The 20,072-nt window shown below is 42.9% G+C and overlaps 2 protein-coding genes across 3 annotated transcripts in view; one reads left to right on the forward strand and one right to left on the reverse strand.

The window, feature by feature from the left end:
* The first annotated feature begins 81 nt into the window (after positions 1–81).
* On the forward strand, positions 82–11,873 carry LOC112256427 (solute carrier family 4 member 1 adaptor protein). The gene is made up of 14 exons (XM_024429687.2): positions 82–1,007; positions 1,229–1,427; positions 5,030–5,158; positions 5,252–5,312; positions 5,780–5,919; positions 7,325–7,485; positions 7,807–7,876; positions 8,185–8,374; positions 8,612–8,720; positions 8,953–9,187; positions 9,663–9,752; positions 10,024–10,109; positions 10,507–10,576; positions 11,609–11,873. The coding sequence occupies exons 1-14, from the start codon at positions 180–182 to the stop codon at positions 11,656–11,658; spliced, it is 2,418 nt and encodes an 805-aa protein (XP_024285455.1). The 5' UTR covers positions 82–179; the 3' UTR covers positions 11,659–11,873.
* Positions 11,874–16,002: 4,129 nt separating this feature from the next.
* si:dkey-16j16.4 overlaps positions 16,003–20,072 on the reverse strand; it is a 56,244-nt gene continuing 52,174 nt past the window's right edge. The window contains exon 5 of one of the 2 annotated variants that reach the window (XM_024429686.2): positions 16,003–18,373. In XM_024429686.2, coding sequence (XP_024285454.2) covers positions 18,248–18,373 — 126 coding nt within the window. In that variant the 3' untranslated portion in view covers positions 16,003–18,247. The remainder of the gene's footprint in view (positions 18,374–20,072) is intronic. The other variant, XR_006083903.1, reaches the window with a different exon arrangement.

Here is a 20,072-nt window from a genome sequence, read left to right on the forward strand (position 1 = left end):
CACTGTAACGTTAATGTATAAAAACATGAATTTCGTTAATATGGTACCGCTTTACGGGTTCTGTATTTTAAGGCAATTCATAATATTTGCATAACATCCCAGATAACATCTCTGACGGTAACAATTAGCATGGAATTGTGTTACAGCACGGTCCGAGTTGAGAGCCGAACCAAATAAACATGGCGGACTCCTCGCGCACAGAAGAGTGTGAAATATTTACTGTTAAAGAAATGGACACTCAAATGGAAGAACGTGTGAGTAATGAGAATGGTGATGAATGTAACAAGGAAGAAGACGTGACTAACACTCAAACAGAGGACCCTTTCAAAAAACCTGCTCTATTTGCCGCGCCTTCGCTCGTGAGTAAACGAGGTCTTGTCGCGAGCAGAGCAGCAAGAAAGCCTACACATGAAGAAAATGGCGACAAAGAACTACAACCATCTACTTCTGATAGTAGTGAGACATCTGCAGATGAGCAAACCACCCCTTTCACGTCGGATAATGACAACACAACGTCACGGAAAGGTGTAGAGAGCGAAAATTATTCCGAAAAAGACCAGACTAGTGACGTCCAACCCCCACCAAGATTTCCTGTCAAAGGAACACCTATTGGCAAATTTAAACCCCACCCTCCTGTTCCATATGCCGAACCTCCTTGGGCAGGAGTGGCAGATGTCCCATATTCCCTAGAAATCCTCAAGAATGGCACTATAGTTGATACGGTCCCACTCACCCAGCAGAGTTATTTTGTGGTCGGACGTTTACCTGTGTGTGACGTATCCCTGGAACACCCCTCAATCTCCAGGTATCACGCTGTCATTCAATACCGTGGGCTGGCAGGAGAGGAGGAGGCAGTTGGAGAGGCAAGAGGGTTCTATGTCCATGACCTGGGCAGCACACATGGTACCTTCGTCAACAAGAACAAGATACCACCGAATACCTACATCAGAGTACGGGTTGGGCACGTACTCAAATTCGGGGGAAGCACTAGACTTTTCATCATGCAGGTAAAAAAAAAAAAGAATTGTTCCTTCATGCCAGAAAACATTACTTAGTGTTCATACCATTCAAAAATAGGCTAAGTAAAATGTTATACACAGTGCACTTACTACCACAGGTAGGATAGATGTACTAGATTAGACATCCTTAGACTTCAAACCTCTATCACTTATGTAGTCCTTTACCATTGTAGTTCTGAATAGCCCTACTCTACTGTATATCTTTGCAGGGTCCAGAGTTTGACGAAGAGGCGGAGTCAGACCTGACTGTCACAGAGCTGCGGGAGCGAGCCAGGAAGCAGCGGGAGGACCTGGAGAGGAGGATGATGGGAGAAGGCTCGGATGAGGAGGAAAAGGAAGAGGGGAAAGAAAGCAGTGGCATCCAGGGAAAGAGTTTAAACAATGATTCGGGCTGTTCCTGGGGAATAGGTAAGCTTTCAGTGCTCAGCACCAGGAGAGACTGTAATGCATGGCTCAGAATTGTTTACTTACATTAATTGCAATTAACCACTGCTACCATATCACAGCTCTGTAGCTTCAAGCCCTCAATATGTTGACTTTAATCTCTCTCTCTCGCCTTCCTATCTACCAATACATACAGTTGAAATCAGAAGTCTAGATACACTTAGGTTGGAGTCATTAAAACTCATTTTTCAACCACTCCACAAATTTCTTGTTAACAAACTATAGTTTTGGAGGCGGTAAAATATATAGTGAAAACAATAGTGGTCCTAAAACAGAGCCTTGAGGAACACTGAAATTTACAGTTGATTCGTCAGAGGACAAACCATCCACAGAGAAAAAACTGATATCTTTCCGACAGATAAGATCTAAACCAGGCCAGAACTTGTCCGTGTAGACCAATTTGGGTTTCCAATCTCTCCAAAAGAATGTGGTAATCGATGGTATCAAAAGCAGCACTAAGGTCTAGGTGCACGAGGACAGGTGCAGATCCTCGGTTTGACGCTGTTAAAAGGTAATTTACCACCTTCACAAGTGCAGTCTCAGTGCTATGATGGGGCCTAAAACCAAACTGAAGCATTTCGTATACATTGTTTGTCTTTAGGAAGGCAGTTAGTTGCTGCGCAACTGCTTTTGAATTTTTTTTTTGAGAGGAATGGGAGATTCGTTATAGGCCCATAGTTTAAAAAAATATTTTCTGGGTTAAGGCTTGGCTTTTTCAAGAGAGGCTTTATTACTGACACTTTTAGTGAGTTTGGTACACTTCCCGTGGATAGAGAGATGTTTATTATGTTCACCATAGGAGGGCCAAGCACAGGAAGCAGCTCTTTCAGTGGTTTAGTTGGATTAGGGTCCAGTATGCAGCTTGAAGGTTTAGAGGCCATAATTATTTTCATAATTGTTTTCAAGAGATCTAGTCTTAAAAAAACGTGACTGTCTCCCTTGATCCTAGGTCCTGGCAGAGTTGTGCAGACTCAGGACAACTGAGCTTTGGAGGAATACGCAGATTTAAAGAGGAGTCTGTAATTTGCTTTCTAATAATCATGATCTTTTCCTCAATGAAGTTCTTGAATTTATCACTGCTGAAGTGAAAGCCATCCTCTCTTGGGGAATGCGGATTTTTAGTTAGCTTTGTGACAGTATCATGAAGAAATTTTGGATTGTTCTTATCCTCAATTAAGTTGGAAAAATAGGATGATCGAGCAGCAGTGAGGGCTCTTCGATACTGCACGGTACTGTCTTTCCAAGCTAGTCGGAAGACTTTCAGTTTGGTGTAGCGCCATTTCCGTTCCAATTTTTTGGAAGCTTGCTTCAGAGCTCAGGTATTTTCTGTATACCAGGGAGCTAGTTTCTTATGACAAATGTTTTTTGTTTTTAGGGTTGCGACTGCATCTAGGGTATTGCTCAAGGTTAAATTGAGTTCCTCAGTTAGGTGGTTAACTGAATTTTGTACTCTGACGTCCTTGGGTAGGTGGAGGGAGTCTGGAAGGGCATCGAGGAATCTTTGGGTTTTCTGAGAATTTATAGACTTTGATGATCCTTGGTTGGGGTCTGAGCAGGTTATTTGTTGCGATTGCAAACTTAATAAAATCGTTGTCCAATAGTCCAGGATCATGAGGATAAACATTAAGATCCACAACATTTATTCCACTGGACAAAACTAGGTCCAGAGTATGACTGTGGCAGTGAGTAGGCCTAGAGACATGTTGGACAAAACCCACTGACTCGATGATGGCTCCGAAAGCCTTTTGGAGTGGGTCTGTGGACTTTTCCATGTGAATATTAGTCAACAAAAATTTGAATATTATCTGCCATGACTACAAGGTCTGATAGGAATTCAGGGAACTCAGTGAGGAACGTTGTATATGGCCCAGGAGGCCTGTAAACAGTAGCTATAAAAAGTGATTGAGTAGGATGCATAGATTTCATGACTAGAACCTCAAAAGACGAACTGTTATTTTTTTTGTAATTTGGGAAGCTTGTGGAAGGCTACCTGAAATGTTTGACCCAAGTTAAACAATTTGAAGGCAATGCTGCCAAATACTAATTGAGTGGATGTAAATTGTCATTGAAGTGAGGGATCTAACATTAAGTAGCCCTATTTTGAGATGTGCGGTATCACAATCTCTTTCAATAATGTCAGGAATGGAAGAGGTCTTTATTCCAGTGAGATTTCTCACGCGAAAACATGTTTAGTTTTGCACAACCTAGGTCGAGGCACAGACACGGTCTCAATGGGGATAGCTGAGCTGACTACACTGACTGCGCTAGTGGCAGACTCCACTAAGCTGGCAAGCTGGCCTGCACGCACTCTGCTACCTGGCCTGCACGCACCCTGCTACCTGGCCTGCACGCACCCTGCTGCCTGGCCTGCACGCACCCTGCTGCCTGGCCTGCACGCACCCTGCTGCCTGGCCTGCACGCACCCTGCTGCCTGGCCTGCACGCACCCTGCTGCCTGGCCTGCACGCACCCTGCTGCCTGGCCTGCACGCACCCTGCTGCCTGGCCTGCACGCACCCTGCTGCCTGGCCTGCACGCACCCTGCTGCCTGGCCTGCATGCAATCTCATTGTGGAGCTAGTCTGGTTCATTCTTGGGAGCAATTTCCAAATGCCTGAAGGTACCACGTTCATCAGTACAAACACCATGGGACCACGCAGCCGTCATACCGCTCAGGAAAGATATGCGTTCTGTCTCCTAGAGATGAATGTACTTCGGTGCGAAAAGTGCAAATCAATCCCAGAACAACAGCAAAGGACCTTTTTTTAATTTTATGTAACTAGGCAAGTCAGTTAAGAACAATTTCTTATTTTCAATGACGGTCTAGGAACAGTGGGTTAACTGTCTGTTCAGGGGCAGAACGACGGATTCGATTTTGCAACCTTTCGGTTACTAGTCCACTGCTCTAACCACTTAGGCTACTCTGCCTATCTTGTAAAGATGCTGGAGGAAACGGGTACAAAGGTATCTATATCCACAGCAAAACTAGTACTATATCGACATAACCTGAAAGGCTGCTCAGCAAGGAAGAGACCACTGCTCCAAAACCGCCATAAAAAAAGTTTGGTTTGCAACTGCACAGGGTCAAAGATTGTACTTTTTGGAGAAATGTCCTCTGGTCTGATGAAACAAAAGTAGAACTGTTTGGCCATAATGACCATTGTTATGTTTGGAGGAAAAGGGGGAGGCTTACAAACCTGACTCAGTTACACCAGCTCTGTCAGGAGGAATGGGCCAAAATACACCCAACCTATTGTGGGAAGCTTGTGGAACGCTACCCGAAATGTTTGACCCAAGTTAAACAATTTGAAGGCAATGCTACCAAATACTAATTGAGTGTATGTAAACTTCTGACCCACTGGGAATGTGATGATATAAATAAAATCTGAAATAAATAATTCTCTACTATTATTCTGACATTTCACATTCTTAAAATAAAGTGATGATCCTAACTGGCTTAAGGCAGGGAAGTTTTACTAGGATTAAATGTCAGGAATTGTGAAAAACTGAGTTTAAATGTATTTGGCTATGGTGTATGTAAACCTCCGACTTCAACTGTACATGTGTAGCTGATGAAGCAGCCCCCGAAGAGGATGAGAACGAGGAGAACCCCTTCTCCACAGAGTTCCAGGAGGACCAAGAGGCTGCTTACCTGAAGGACCCTAAGAAAGCACTGCAGGGCTTCTTTGACAGAGAAGGTCAGACCTTTGGAGAAAGACATTCACTAGTACCATAATCATGTTTCCTTTTGGTGTGTTTGACAGTGTCTCGCTATCTGTCTTTTATTTCAGGGGAAGAGCTTGAGTTTGAGTATGAAGACAAAAGCCACGGTACCTGGCTCTGCAGAGTAAAGTAAGCTTTTTATTTTGTCTGAGGGTATGTAATTGTGTGCAATCATGTTTTATATCATTTTTTTTTTTTTTTCATTTTTAAATTTTTTTACCTTTTATTTAACCAGGCAAGTCAGTTAAGAACACATTCTTATTTTCAATGACGGCCTGGGAACAGTGGGTTAACTGCCTGTTCACGGGCAGAACGACAGATTTGTACCTTGTCAGCTCAGGGGTTTGAACTCACAACCTTCCGGTTACTAGTCCAACGCTCTAACCACTAGGCTACCCTCATGCAAATGATATTGCTGTCCTTCTCAAATTTGGACCTGTAGGTCTGCAACCCCTCTGGTTTTTATTCATCCCCACTAATCAGGGACTGATTTCAGACCTAGCCAATTAGTGACATGTATCTTTCAACGAACTACCAGGTAGAAAATTGACATACTGAATAGAATGTAAAACATGTCACCTCCTTTCCACACACAGGCTCCCAGTGGATGACGCTTCGGGGAAGCAGCTGGTCGCTGAGGTGACCCACACAGGGAAGAAGAAAGATGCGGCCATCCAGTCTTCCCTGGAGGCGTGTCGAATCCTGGAGGCCCGGGGCCTGCTCAGGCAGGAGGCAGGTGGGGGTCCTAGCAGAGCTGCTACATCAGCCCACAGCAGAACTGTTACTATTTACTGTAGTCAATGCAGCCTGCTACATCAGCAGTATGAGTGGTTCAGCAGCGCCTAGTCATTTCTTTCCAGTATTCCAAAGTTCTATTGAAATGTAACATTATACACAGTGAATACCCTACAAAACAGTGAATAGCTCACATTGAAGGTGATGGCTTGCTGTTTTGGTTGTTATTTAAGTTTTTATTTACAATGTATATTTATTATAATAATAATTCATTTAATTTGTAAAGTAATTTTCACAGACACAAAAATAAAACAATCCAGAACACAAGACAACAATCAAAGCTATATACAAGTGTCGCCAGATCTGGAGAACAGAATTAGTAGAGGACAGAGACTACAGCCTAATTGTGTCTGAAAATGCGTCCTGCAGCGCCACGCAACTGACAGTCTTGTCACCCATAGTCTGCTGCGGGGCTGCTGAAGGGATACGGACCTGGAGAAGCGACGGGTGCGTGTGGTACAGGAGGGTAGAATGAGGTCAGACAGATACTTCAGTCCAGAGATAGCTTGGTAGGCTTGAACCAGGATTTTGTAGTCGACGCGTGAACATATGGGGAGCCAGTAGAGGTTGAACAGCACTGGAGTGATGTGCTTGCAAGAGGAGGTGTGCTTGAGGACACGTGCAGCATAGTTCTGGACATATTGTAGCCTGTTTAGGCACTTGGAAGATGCGTCAAACAACTTTGTTTATTCCCTATGTAGGCTTAACCCCATGGTCCGCCAGACGTTGAGTCCTTACTCTGTACCATTGAGTATGTTTACATGCACACTAATAATTAAATTTTAAACATTATGGCAGAAGACAGAATATGGCATTCGTCATGTAAACACCTTAGTCTGCTTATCTTAATCGGCGTAAGATCATAATTGAAGTAAGCATACGCCGATTAAAACACCTGCTTTTCTGAGCAATCTACATGTAAAAAAAACTTAATCGGCATCTGGGCATGTTCTAGCACCGAGTAGCGCAAGCCTTGCTCTTGTGCGCGAATGAAGTGAGTTCAGAAAAAGAAAGTATGCGTCTTGTAAATAGTTTTCACATACAAATTTTATATGTCCAAACTGAGAATCAAAAAGTATTAGCAAAAATAGCATGGTCACTGTTGATTTTGATGACCGATTTTCTGCATTTATCAAAAGGCCCATCAGTAGCCTGATTTCCGTGTCCATGTAAACAGGATTATTAGGGAAATCGTTCTTTTTGCAAAGCATGTAAACGTTTTAAACAAATCATTGTATTGACCTGACTATCCACAATAATCACTATAGTGTGCATGTAATCGTGGTCATTGTCTGTAACTTCTACTGTTGTTGCACTTTAACTTGTTCATAATCCACTCCCTCCAGTTTCCCGCAAGCGCAAGAAGAAGAACTGGGAGGACGAGGATTTCTATGACAGTGACGATGATAACTTTCTGGACCGCACCGGTGCTGTGGAGAAGAAGAGACAGGAGCGCATGAAGAAGGCGGGAAAGATTCAGGAGCGCCCGGACACTTACGAGTCACTGGTAAAGACCCATGTCATTAAATACGCCTTCTCACATTTCAACCTCAGGAATTAAAAAAGGAAATACGAAGTATCTCTCAAAATGAAGTGCTCAACTAAGATATCACATTACAATGCTGTATGTATTGTATCACTGATGTTGCCAATTCTCTGAAACAGAAGTACACTTTACAAATCCCAAAAACAAAGTTTTTGTTTCAAATAGCCTCTTCTGTCTATTGAAATGTTTTGTGTGCACAGTATGTGATATGTCAGGGGAGGAAGGGTACTATAGCTTTTATGGTGTGAACTAGAGTGACAGGGTGCTTGTTATCTTGCTAAGGTGGCCAAACTGTTGGTGGTTGAGAAGGCTCTGTCAGAGACAGAGAAGAAGCTCAGTGCTACAGGGAGAGGTAAGTGGTGCACAGAAAAGGTCTTTTCAACCACCTTTCATTGCAATGTGTCTAGGTTAGTGTTTCTGAATCCTGTTTCCTTTGAAAGGTGGAATCAGGTGTGTAGTGCTAGGGCAAAAACCAAAATGTGCACCCCTTTGGTTCCCTAGGACCAGGATTAAGAAACACTGGTACACCTACGTTGCTGTCAACTATGTGTAGTTTCACCCAAGTGAGTGGTGTTGTATCTGTCAGTTTGTCTGTGTATGTGTGAGACCGAGTGCTTTATCGTCAGGTTTCAATTCACTTCTATTTCTCCTTCCTATCAGACGGCTCTCACTCATCCTCTGAGGACCCGCTGGATGCCTTCATGGTCGCCGTGCGCAGCGAGGCGTCACTGGACGGAGTGGAGCGCCGTAAGCTGCACGTGCACACCGCCGACCTGCGTAAGGAGGCACAGAGACTGCGCCGGCTGGTGGAGCTCACGCGGCCAGCCCAGATGCCTTCACTGCAGACGGGGTGATATATATATGCATATGCATGCAGCTATCCCCTAATATCTGAATCACCTAGTTGAATGTTGCATCTTGGTGCCTCTTTCTCACAGTGTATCCATTCATCCGTTATTCTGTCAAATGCCTCTCGAGGATGATTGTATATTAGTAGTGCCTGTTGCTGTTCCCTCCTAGAAATACTGCATGTTCGCTACACATGGTTGTACAGTATTGCACACTGACAAAAAAAAAATCCTCACAGGTCTATGAGTGGGTCGTCCGACGTAGACAAGCCTAAGAAGCGGTCCCTACCGCTGTTTGGTGCCATGAAGGGAGGCGCCAAGTTCAAACTGAAGACTGGGACCATAGGGGTATGTTCACTTGGCAACAGAGGAGAATATCCATAATAGCGTTTCATAAGAGGGTTTTTGCAAATGCTGGAAAAGCTTTACAGTTTACACTATCCCTATTTCTGCGATTTCTTTCTGTCTCTAAGTCTGTCTACCTATTTCTTTAGCGCTCTCCCTCTCTCTGCATCTCTTACTCAACTGTTGTCTCTTCACAACCACTCAATATTTTGTGCTCTCTTTCCCTCTTTCTTAGAAGTTGCCCCCAAAGCGAGCCAATCTGCCCGCAGAACTCTTCAACATGAAAGGAGAGGAAGAGGAGGAGGAAGAAGAGGAGGAGGAGGATGACAACAACAAAGGGAGTGAAGACTTGACTGAGGCTGACATCCAGGCTGAGGAACCCCAACAGTCCAATGAAAGCACTGATTCCACAGAGGGCTGCAGTACAGGATGCCAGAGGCAGGACCCACCTCTGTCCCAACCCCCCAGAGGTATGATATAAGAGTTAGATGCTGTGTCTTGCTGCCTTTTTCTCACTGTGGCTGCATTCTGATTCTCTACCCTTCTCCAGAGGTGTGCACTCCTTTACTTTCCCCTCATACATGTAAAAGCGTTTGCTTGGTGCGAGCATGACTGCTGGGAGTTTCCACCATATTCCTTACAGCAGTCCGTTCCTTTAAATCCATGAGGGGGTGTAGGCGTGCACAATTAATTGGAATATAGTTAATTGGGGTAGTTAATTGGAATGTAGCCTGTGTCGTATCCATATGAAGCTGTTGTTCTCCCAATTGCCTGTAGATGGCAGTGTTACTTTGGACAGAGCTATACATATTATACTACATATCTATGTATCTCCAATGTTTGGCTCTGATGTGGCATCATCATGGTGAAATTGTTTTCCGTAACAACGTACCACTATTCAGCTGTGGTCATTGAACAGTGTTTTTGTCTGTGTTTTTTTTATAGGGAAAAAGCTGTCCCAGAGAAGTATAGATGTAGAGGAGCCTGAGGAAACCATGGAAGATGCGCCTCTCGGCCGTTTAAAGCCCTTTTCAGGTACAGGAACTCAACGTTTGTGTCTCTTTGCTCTTCTGTTGGTACGCTGTTTTTCTCTCCGTCTGGCTATGTGCACGTGATAATCTGTTTCATTTCCTTGGTCCTCTCGCCTCCTCAAAACCCATTAAATGAGAAGTTCAGAGGTCCCGCCCCTCTGACCTTCTTATCCAATGTGTTTTGAGGAGGCAATGCAATTGAGATTCTCGCATTGTGTGGATGGTCTTTAGTTCCCAACTTTAGTTCTGGTGTTTCTCCTCCCATCTTTCTTTAGACCCTAAAGAAGGGGGCAAGGAGGCGGCAGCTGCCAAGCCCAGTCCGAGGACGTTCTTGAAAAAAAGAACCACCGGCCCCAACAGAGTAAGCATTTCGAGCTCAGTGCGCCCTCACACACATTCACTCACTCACTCTCACACACACTAGTCAATAATGAGCCAAAACTTGATTGAGAATGAATTAATACTGTTAATCAAGTATGCTGGCGTTCTACACAATCCCCAAAATTTCAATCCAGTGTACTTTTAGACCAACTTGAGTTATACAAAGAAACTGGGCTGATACAATATTAGGTTATTCTGTGAATTTTCTTGTACCATGTGAAGATTCACCCTCTTAATCTCTATTATATTCTGTCTATTTTCCATTTACTACCTAAATTGTACCATGCGGAAAGAGAGCTACTTTTTAGTGTTGGTGCATTTTTTTTCTTCGCTCATTAGAGAAATGCTCTGTCACATTGTCATGCTTTTGTCTCCAGCCTCCAGCCGCCCAATCAGGACAGTACCCTGAGGATGACCCAGACTATTGTGTCTGGGTGCCCCCCACAGGTATAAATAACTTCTTGTTTATTGCTATGAGTTCTGTCATCTTGTGATGTTAATCACCTACCACCTGGCCCCTTGACATAGGGCGGCCATGTCTTGAGGTGAACGCTAGGGTAACACAGAGGTCAAAGACAACTAAATTTGGCTTGGCTTTGACTAATAAGCCAGGCCCTTAACCTCGTCAACTGTTGTTCAACCATTTAACAGTAATGAAATTTCTGTTAATGTTTTTGCTGAGGAACCTTCATCAAAACATAAGACCTTTTTGTCTGAATAATCTCACAGGATTGTAACCTCGCAGCTAGGTGACATTTGGAGTTACGGCAAGAGTTTCAGGACTGAGGAAATGTACATTACAGAGCAAGATTATTGTCAACCTATTGTTGAACACACTGCACAATGCTCTTTATGAGAAGGACTATTTGTGTTCTCTACCACTCCTAAGTAAGAGGAATAAGGTTGTCCCTGACCTCTGGGATGAAGGGAGCTAGGGTAGAAAGAGAAAAGGGAAGTAAACAGGCTTTATGGCCAATTTGTGAAAAGGGAGAGTTTAGACTGCATTTTCATCCGTGGCCAAGGAATGCAGATCAAAGCCACGCTGTTAAGATAAGGTTTTAACGTTTTGCGGGGGTAAGTACACTGCTAAGAGCCATTTGGATTCATTGACAAAACTCATTGTATTTAGCAACTAGCAAGAAACACACAATTTGGTTCTTAGATAAGATTGCGTGCGAGTACCTAAAGAGAAACGTATGTCATTGGCAGACACTGCGACATGTGAGGAAGGTTGGCATGGTTAAGTGGAATCATTTATTTCCCACATAGCTGTTACACACACGTGACTACGTAGGGTTTTGTTCTTGGAGCAGATAGCCAGTGACTTAATATAGCAACAAAACAGGCCCCCATACTAAATTTGTTTTGCGCGCCGGTCTTAAAGCAGGCACTTTAAACTCTGGTCACTGCACTGTCACTACTTTTTTAATGTTCATGTTCTGAATAATATGCCTAAAACGTTGTCCTCCATGTCTACAGGTCAGTCTGGGGATGGCCGCACCCACCTCAATGAAAAGTATGGCTACTGAACACACGGCTCAACTTTTTGACCCTTTTTTTTTCTCGACTCCACCCACCTGCGGACTTAGCAGCAACACACACACACACAGGCCTCCATCCACTCGGTATCTATTTGTGTTCTATGACACTCCTGCGTAAGGGATATTGCATGCAACATACACTACCATTCAAAAGTTTAGGGTCACTTAGAAATGTCCTTGTTTTTGAAAGAAAAGCACTTTTTTTTTGTCCATTTAAAATAACATCAAATTGATCAAAAATAGTGTGGACATTGTTAATGTTGTAAATGACTATTGCAGATGGAAATGACTGACTTTTAATGGAATATCTACAGAGGCCCATTATCAGCAACCATCACTCCTGTGTTCCAATGGCACATTGTGTTAGCTAATCAAGTTTATAATTTTAAAAGGCTAATTGATCATTAAAAATCCCTTTTGCAATTATGTTATCACAGCTGAAAACTGTTCTGTTTAAAGAAGCAATAAAACTGGCCTTCTTTAGACTAGTTGAGTATCTAGAGCGTCAGCATTTGTGGGTTTGATTACAGGCTCAAAATGAACAGAAACAAAGACTTTCTTCTGAAACCTGTCAGTCTGTTCTTGTTCTGAGAAATGTAGGCTATTCCATGCGAGAAATTGCCAAGAAACTGATCTCGTACAACACTGTGTACTACTCCCTTCACAGAACAGCGCAAACTGGCTTTAACCAGAATAGAAAGAGTGGGAGGCCCCGGTGCACAACTGAGCAAGAGGACAAGTGCATTAGTGTTTAGTTTGAGAAACAGATGCTTTCGAAGTCCTCAACTGGCAGCTACATTAAATAGTACCCACAAAACACCCGTCTCAACGACAACAGTGAAGAGGCGACTCCGGGATGCTGGCTTTCTCGGCACAGAAGGGATGGTTGCTGATAATGGGCCTATGTATGCCTATGTACAGTTGAAGTCGGAAGTTTACATACACCTTAGCCAAATTCATTTAATCTCAGTTTTTCACAATTCCTGACATTTAATCCTAGTGAAAATTCCGTTTTAGGTCAGTTAGGATGGTTGCTCATAATGGGCCTCTGTACGCCTATGTAGATATTCCATTTAAAAAATCATCTTTTTCCAGCTACAATAGTAATTCACAACATGAACCATGTCTATACTGTATTTCTGATCAATTTGATGTTATTTTAATGGACAGAAAATTTGCTTTTCTTTCAAAACCAAGGACATTTCTAAGTGACCCCAAACTTTTGAACGGTGGTGTACATTTACCAAATTTGAATTCACGTCTGGGAAAATGGCAACAATGTGGAGGCTGGCACTGGGAAAGCTTAGTGTTGCCCTCTGTGAAAATGACTAAATTTGATGGTTGGTAGCTGGTTTGTAGTTGCCTCATGGTAACCATTGCCTTCTTTCTCCAAGATGATCATGTCATTGAGACAACTTGGTGAATGTTTTTGCATTACATATCCTTGGACAGTGTGAAAAAGGACCAGTCCCATTACAGTTAAGATATCAGTCCTCACATACTGTTTAGTAGGCTAGCCAGCAGATCCGAGCCACTTGCTTTTACAGCTGCACCAGGGTCGGAAAGCAAGATATGACTCGGAAAATGAACCTCAATCCAGAGATGAGTAATGTTGGAATAATGAAACAATTCGGAGTATAATGCATTTCACATCCCTGGATTGAGGTTTTCTGAGGCATATCTTGTACAGACTCAGCTGTGTCTTAATAAAAACAGGAATTATGCCCGACCTTCGTGTAGCTGTAAGGAAGCGGGTTGGATCTGCTGGCTAGTTACCGTAGTAGGCCTGCCTGAAAGCACTTGACTCACCCCATTGTATGTAATAGAGATAGGCTGCACTTAAACTGAGTCCAATTTGAATTGGCCCTATCCTATGTCAGATGAGTGTACAGCATATAGTGAAGGATTTAGCTATAGTGCCCACATTCACTCATCCGAGGTCTGCTTTGTTACTTTGGCTGCTTTCTCGCAGCTAAGCCCACCTGACGTCCGAACAGTATGGGTTCGCTGCTGGGTTTCACCGTCGATTGCTGGCGTAACCCTCTTTCAAAGGAGAGTGAGAGTGGCGGAGAGTGAGGGAGTGCATATAAGCAGCTTGCAGACCATCTGGGCACTTGTGTGGCATTACTGGATAAAATGCAAGCTGATAATGAGTCAAGTCAAAAGTAGTGTGTGTGTGTCCTCCCTCTCCAAAGTGTCTTTTTAACCAGATCTTCATTACTAGTGACTTAGTGTTTAGGAGGTTGGTGTGTGTGAAGTAGGGTTTAATTTGTGTTTGTGGCAAGCTACCTAGAGCAGGATTACACTGCCTCAGAAATCCCACACGGCATTTTATTCTTGTGTTCATTTTCTCCCTCCACCTCACTACTATTTTATTCCTTCCAGCTGAGACTCTTAAACCTGGAAGGTTAAAAGTAATACCCTTCCAGAAGTTGTGTATTTTGTTACTTTTTATTTGTACAATAAAGTTGTCCACAAGGTACAGGGTTGTTCAGATTCCATCTTTCAAGGTTTGCAGTGAAGACTCATTTCCCCACAAATAAATAGCTCCATGTTTTTAGACATTTGTTTGTCTACAACTGCACGTCTTCTCATCTCCAGTTCAACCACTGAATCTCTACCCCTCAATTTTCACAATCCCCAAAGCCTCCACCCTCCCCATCCATCTCAATGTATATAGGCATGTTTCTCACAGCCAACCTTGTGTGTGTGTGAGATCCACTGTTTCCATTAACTTGTCCAGTGATTTTGTTGACATTAGAAAGTTTGCATAGAAAATAGATGCGACAATTGCCTGCCTGTTTCCAATTAACCATCCTATATCGATTTTAAAAACAGCTGGACTTAATGTCACACCCCAACAACAAAAAAGAAACCAGTGTTGAATAAAAGTGAAGTGGTTGAAGTGTTTCGATCACCCATTTAGGCAAATTGCGCAATAATACATTGGTGACCGCCTGTATGCCCTCCCACCAATAATTTTCATGTCTGGTAGCCTGCAAAAGCCAGCATGGATAGAATGCAATAATTGACTAATATTTGCCATATTCTAATAATGATCATGTGCCCCACTTGACCGTGCCACGGTGAGATTTGCACTCCTGTAGATCTGTTAGAATTGGATGGTGAAACTTGCATCCAGCCAACCAGAAAAGCAAGATGAAGCAATTCAGGCATTCTTGAAAGTCAGGACAATCCTTGTCCTGCAAAGAAAACATTTTTGTTTAAAAAAATGTATTTTGCTAGCAGTAGACAATTAGAATTGAATGTGGAGTGGAGCTTGAGTTGTGTGACGACATCATGTGGCTTGCAAACTTCTTCACCAAACATTGATTCAAGAAAAGAAAAAAAATAACGTTCCACTTCATTTGTCACGAAGTTCAACCAAAAAATCCACCCCTGTCAATCGGATAAAAATGTTACCGATGTTTAGAAAATATGTATATCTGCCGTTTCAATTACACGTCGCAAACAATTTTTTTTGCTTTGTCGAATAAACCTGAGAATGGAAACCTGCCTAATGACACAAACAGTCTGATCTGGCAATGAGCAGCTTGCACCATTTGGTGAGATGTTCTGCTGTGATCCAGTGAGGAGGGGTGGGAACCTTGCCGTCTTGGCAGGCTTTGGTGTGACACATACACAAGTCCTGCCTCACTCTACGCCACCACTCAGCCTTTGCACCCGCATAGACACACTATTATTTGCGCATACACTCTGATATGTGGCTATCTATCTGCAGAAGCCCTAGCAGCACATAACTCACATACCAGGTGCACAAGCTGCACGCACTTCTGCAAATACACATACTTTATGCAAGCATGTACTGTACTCTCACACACGTTCAAATCTCAGTTCCCATAAACACACTTTTCCAAATCCCAGTGCCGCAGGACCTCCAGACAGCTTTGGCCCTGGGCTCTCGCTCCAGAGCCTCCTCTCTAAGCTCCTGGCCCAGCCCACTCCCGACCATGCTGCCTGACCCTCTATATCCTCCTGACCCAATTGGCTCTTGAAGGATGGAGTAATCCCAGATTCAACTCTCAGAGCTCCACCAGTACTGGAGCTAGAGATGCAGTAGACCAGGGTCATGGATCAGAAGCTGTGTGGGCCACGGCAATGAGGAAGGAGACACACAGAGTGACAGGGAGAATATGTCCTCACTGAAAATAAATGACACTCGTTTTTGGATTCACATTGTGCATTGACTGGATTGAAATGGGATTGATGCCAACCCTGGTACACAGCAAATCCAAAATGGTAATCGTGTCAATGCACGTAGAATTAGTCTATGTAATGTGATCTAAAATGTATCACTCCTTAGAACCAAGATGCCACAGAGCATTTATTTGTTCATAAATTATGCGAGGGACACAGAAATGTCAGAGCGCTGCACAACATTCACTCTAGCAGAGCTTGGTTATGGTGACATTGTTTTGATCGCAGCATGTCCATCAAGGGATACATTCATATGCATAAATAGGTTGTCTGGTCACTGATTACGTTAGCACATCGACCCTACAGTCAAGACTAGCCTCAGTTTAACGTTCAATACATCAGGAATGTCATTCAGAGGCACAACGATGAGACGTTTGGGATGACCTTTGGTTGTCTCATACATGTGGCGATGTGCCACCGAAGAAAAGGTACATACAGGTACATACAGAGTTAGAAAGGTGTTGCATAGCGTACTACACAAGCTCATGACACAGCACTGAAATTAAAGCAGTAAATCATGTCATATTCTCATAGATTTCTTATACTCCCTTTCTTGCATGCTCATATACCTTTATTTTCTGCACCACAGCACAGTGAAATGCATACAGGAAAAGAGGACAAAGTATTTGATGTTATCCTGTTTTCCTCTTAAGGTGATATTCACAAACTCGTCAACAGGTAAGAGGGTTACATTGTTACCTCTTGAACTAGTCATACATTTCGTAGTATCTCATGACCTGGGCCCGGTTTCCCAAAAGCATCTTAAAGCTAAGTTCATCGTTAAACCCTTTGTAGGAGCAACGTTAAATATCTGAGCTGTTTCCCAAAACTATCATTAACATTGCACTTGAAAGCCCTCGTAATCTAACGCCTGACTCAGATCACTCGTAGAATAGCTAAGTGCAACTTTAGATGCTTTTTTGCCCTCTAGCATCACTTAATGAACAGAAGATCTCCGCTAAACATAGAATCACATGGTTGACTGATCTCTCTGTGACCGCCGATAACTTCAGAACAAAGTTCACGACAAAGACGAATTTGCTAATGTCTTTGCAATTGATACAAACGAGCGACGTATAAAAATATGCTTCAAAGTGAAAACCGAGATGACTGCATTAAAATATAAACAGTAGGCTGTAGGTGTTTTCAATAATATGTTGAAAAACATTTCATGTTCAATCAATTGAGTTCTATTTTGCTACATGTAGGCTACTGTATATAATTTCTCTAAATATATTTAATGATGTGTAGCCTAACATGTGCGCAATGATGTGCCAAATCAGTGATTTAGTGCATTTTTATTGGGTAAGCATTAAAAGCATTAGAATATGCCGCTCAATATTTGCAGGCATAGGTGGAAATATCTCTCAAGGAGCTGATCCGTCGTCAGTATTGTGAAATAATTATAATGTTATGGAAATATTTGAATGGAGAAAGCTGATCTCCATTTCGACCCTAGTATCGACGCACTTAGCGCTGGTTGATATCACGAAATATAGACTCTTTACTTATATCGTGCAGTGTACATCTTGCAATGTGTCAAGAAAGCATCTGTTCATGAGTTGTCCTAATGAGCTGTTGTCAGTCTAGACCAGGGTTTCTCAAACTCGGCGGGGGGGCCCTGGGGTGCACTTTTTAGTTTTTTTCCCCCTAGCACTACACAGCTGATTTAAATAACCAACTCATCATCAAGCTTTGATTATTTGAATCAGCTGTGTAGTGCTAGGGCAAAAACTAAAATGTGGGGGGCCCAGGACCGGGTTAGGGAAACCCTGGTCTAGACAACAAACCTGTCATGCGTTTATTTGACCTTTGATTGTCGTCAACATACATTTCCCTTGTATCGAGCGCATTGGAGTGGTCTTTGAATGCTTTCGAATGCTTGTTTTGTCCTTCAAAAATATTTTTGATGATTCATTTTTAGAACAACCATCCATTGAAAATGTGTCCAAAAGACAGCCGTTAATGTATGAAATACCTGAAGTCTCCTTGGTACGGAGAGCTTGAGTGAAGCGGTGTATTTTCAAAGCAATTTCTATTGGAGCCTTGTTGTTCAAACATACCGTCTGCCCCCGTCTCACATCATCATCCAATATCAGGGTTAAGATCTCCCCATTCTTAGTGTCTTAGATGGTTCTGTCAAGTGAACCAGTTGTCTGAGCAACAGCATGATTTGACAGAGCAGGATTATCTGAGAGTACTATATTGACCTTCAAACATTGGCATTGTCAAGTTGTCCTAATGGTCATACCATACCATACTCATTATTTAGCTCAGTCTCGTCTTCAGAGTATGAAGTCTGGGAGTCTTCTATAGAGTCAATAAGTGAGGAAGGGGTGGTTTTGTTGGTGTTATCCCCTCACACACACGGGGCGTCTTCGGACGGAGTCAAGGGATTGCAAGGAGGGACCCTGCTGAGGGACCGGAAGGCAAATATTGAGGGATCGTAGGCGTACCTGGGCAGAGGGCGAGTCCCAGTCAAGCTCTGTGGACAGAAAGAGAGAGTATGTAAAAAATAGGAAAAAGTTTGAGAGAAAGTTAGGGATTTGGCTAATCTGGCTTTTATCCTCCCATGGATCTGGGTGGATGGAAATAGCAGGGCTTACCCTGCTTTTCTGGGCATTAGCTGGTGGTCATTTACCGGTCAGCCACCTCAACTGTAGCTAGGTCAGAGTCAGAGGCTAATGTGACACTAGCTGGTGCCCTCTTACAGAGCCAAGATTCACAGTTGGCAGAAGAGAGACCGAAAACTAATTATGGAATGGAGCCCTTTCTGAATGTTATTTAGAAACTGAGTTGTGTGTAAAGCTGTTGGTTTCCAGTGTCTGGGGTTTGTGCGTTACATTCTATAATTTCATCATCCTCCTCTCTTTTCATCCCTCCCTCAACCTGGACCCGTTTCTCCAACCTCCACCCCACCCGACATCCCTTCAGTCCCATATTTCTCGGCCTTTCCCATCACCTCAATATACATGCTGTTACTGTAATGAGCAGCCTTGTAAAGCAGTGTAAAGTTTCCTTATGCATTGGTAAAACACCTAATGACACCTATGACTACATGTCTTTAGGGATCCGACAGAGACTACTGCGCAACGGTAGCTTGGCAACAAATCCCAACAGTGCTTGTTAACACACTCCACACCAAGGCAGACTCAGTCCGTCAATGACAGAAAAAAGCTTTCACCGGGAATTACCGTGTGGGAGAGACAGGTTCCAGGTTAAGAGTCGTAGATGCAGTAAAGTTAAATTGTTCTCCATGTGGCTAGCTGCAAGGCAGCCTATTGCGTGCGCGAGTCGTTACACCTTGGGACGGATCCACGTCTGCTGCACATGTTAGCGTAGCACGTTAGCATTCCCCAGCATCATATAGAGTCATCCAGTGTCTAGGGCCTGATAGACATTATAGCCCAAAATGGTTAAACCATGGTCGAGTTCTGGGGTTACTGCAGACAGTTAAAAAAAAAAGAAGTGCTACAGGACCAGTAGTTGAAAACAAATTGATAAATATTTTTTGGGGGGAAACAGCTGTCTGATGTGTAAATATTCTCTACTTGAGGTGTTCCTGAACTTTTCATTACATTACCCTGGTCCACAAAGGGAGGTGTCTTTTGCTCTAGACCAGTGGTCACCAACCTTTTCTGAGTCAAGATCATTTTCGCTGTCAAAAAACAAGCCGAGATGTACCGCTCTGATTTTATTTTTTATTTTTTTTACATTACTTAACTGTTTTTATTAGGTTAATGTAAAAAAAAATGTATGTAAGAATGAGGTTTTGTGCAGTATAGGCCTAACACATTATCACAGCATATTGCCTATATGCCTGGCCTGACAATATTTTTCTTCTCAGACCATATTTTATTTCAAAACTTGAGCTTTGATAAAAAAATATATAATTTGGTGTAGCACTTCCAAGGCACAGCTGAGCATGAATTTAAATAATTCACTTTTTTTTATTTTACTGGACTGATGGTAACTGCATATGAAGGTCATGGTGCTTTCAAGACAACTGGGAACTCTACAAAAAAAACGAGGTCAAACTATGACATTAGTGATCTTCAGGTCGGAAAGTCGGAGCTCTAGAAAGATGTCAGAGTTTCCGACTTGGAATTTCGAGTTGGTTGACCGTTCAAATCGATTTTTCCCAGTTGGATCTCGTTTTTTTTTTTGAGTTCCCAGTTGAAAGC

The sequence above is a fragment of the Oncorhynchus tshawytscha genome, linkage group LG08 (genome assembly GCF_018296145.1).
Source record: "Oncorhynchus tshawytscha isolate Ot180627B linkage group LG08, Otsh_v2.0, whole genome shotgun sequence".
In the NCBI taxonomy this organism is placed as follows: domain Eukaryota; kingdom Metazoa; phylum Chordata; class Actinopteri; order Salmoniformes; family Salmonidae; genus Oncorhynchus; species Oncorhynchus tshawytscha.

Bases quoted from the DNA above. Each gene is read 5' to 3' on its own strand.
- LOC112256427 (XM_024429687.2), top strand. From the start codon at position 180: ATGGCGGACTCCTCGCGCACAGAAGAGTGTGAAATATTTACTGTTAAA. The intron at 9,753-10,023 runs GTACAGGAACTC...ATCTTTCTTTAG, and splicing joins CCGTTTAAAGCCCTTTTCAG to ACCCTAAAGAAGGGGGCAAG. The intron at 10,577-11,608 runs GTATAAATAACT...CCATGTCTACAG, and splicing joins TGTCTGGGTGCCCCCCACAG to GTCAGTCTGGGGATGGCCGC.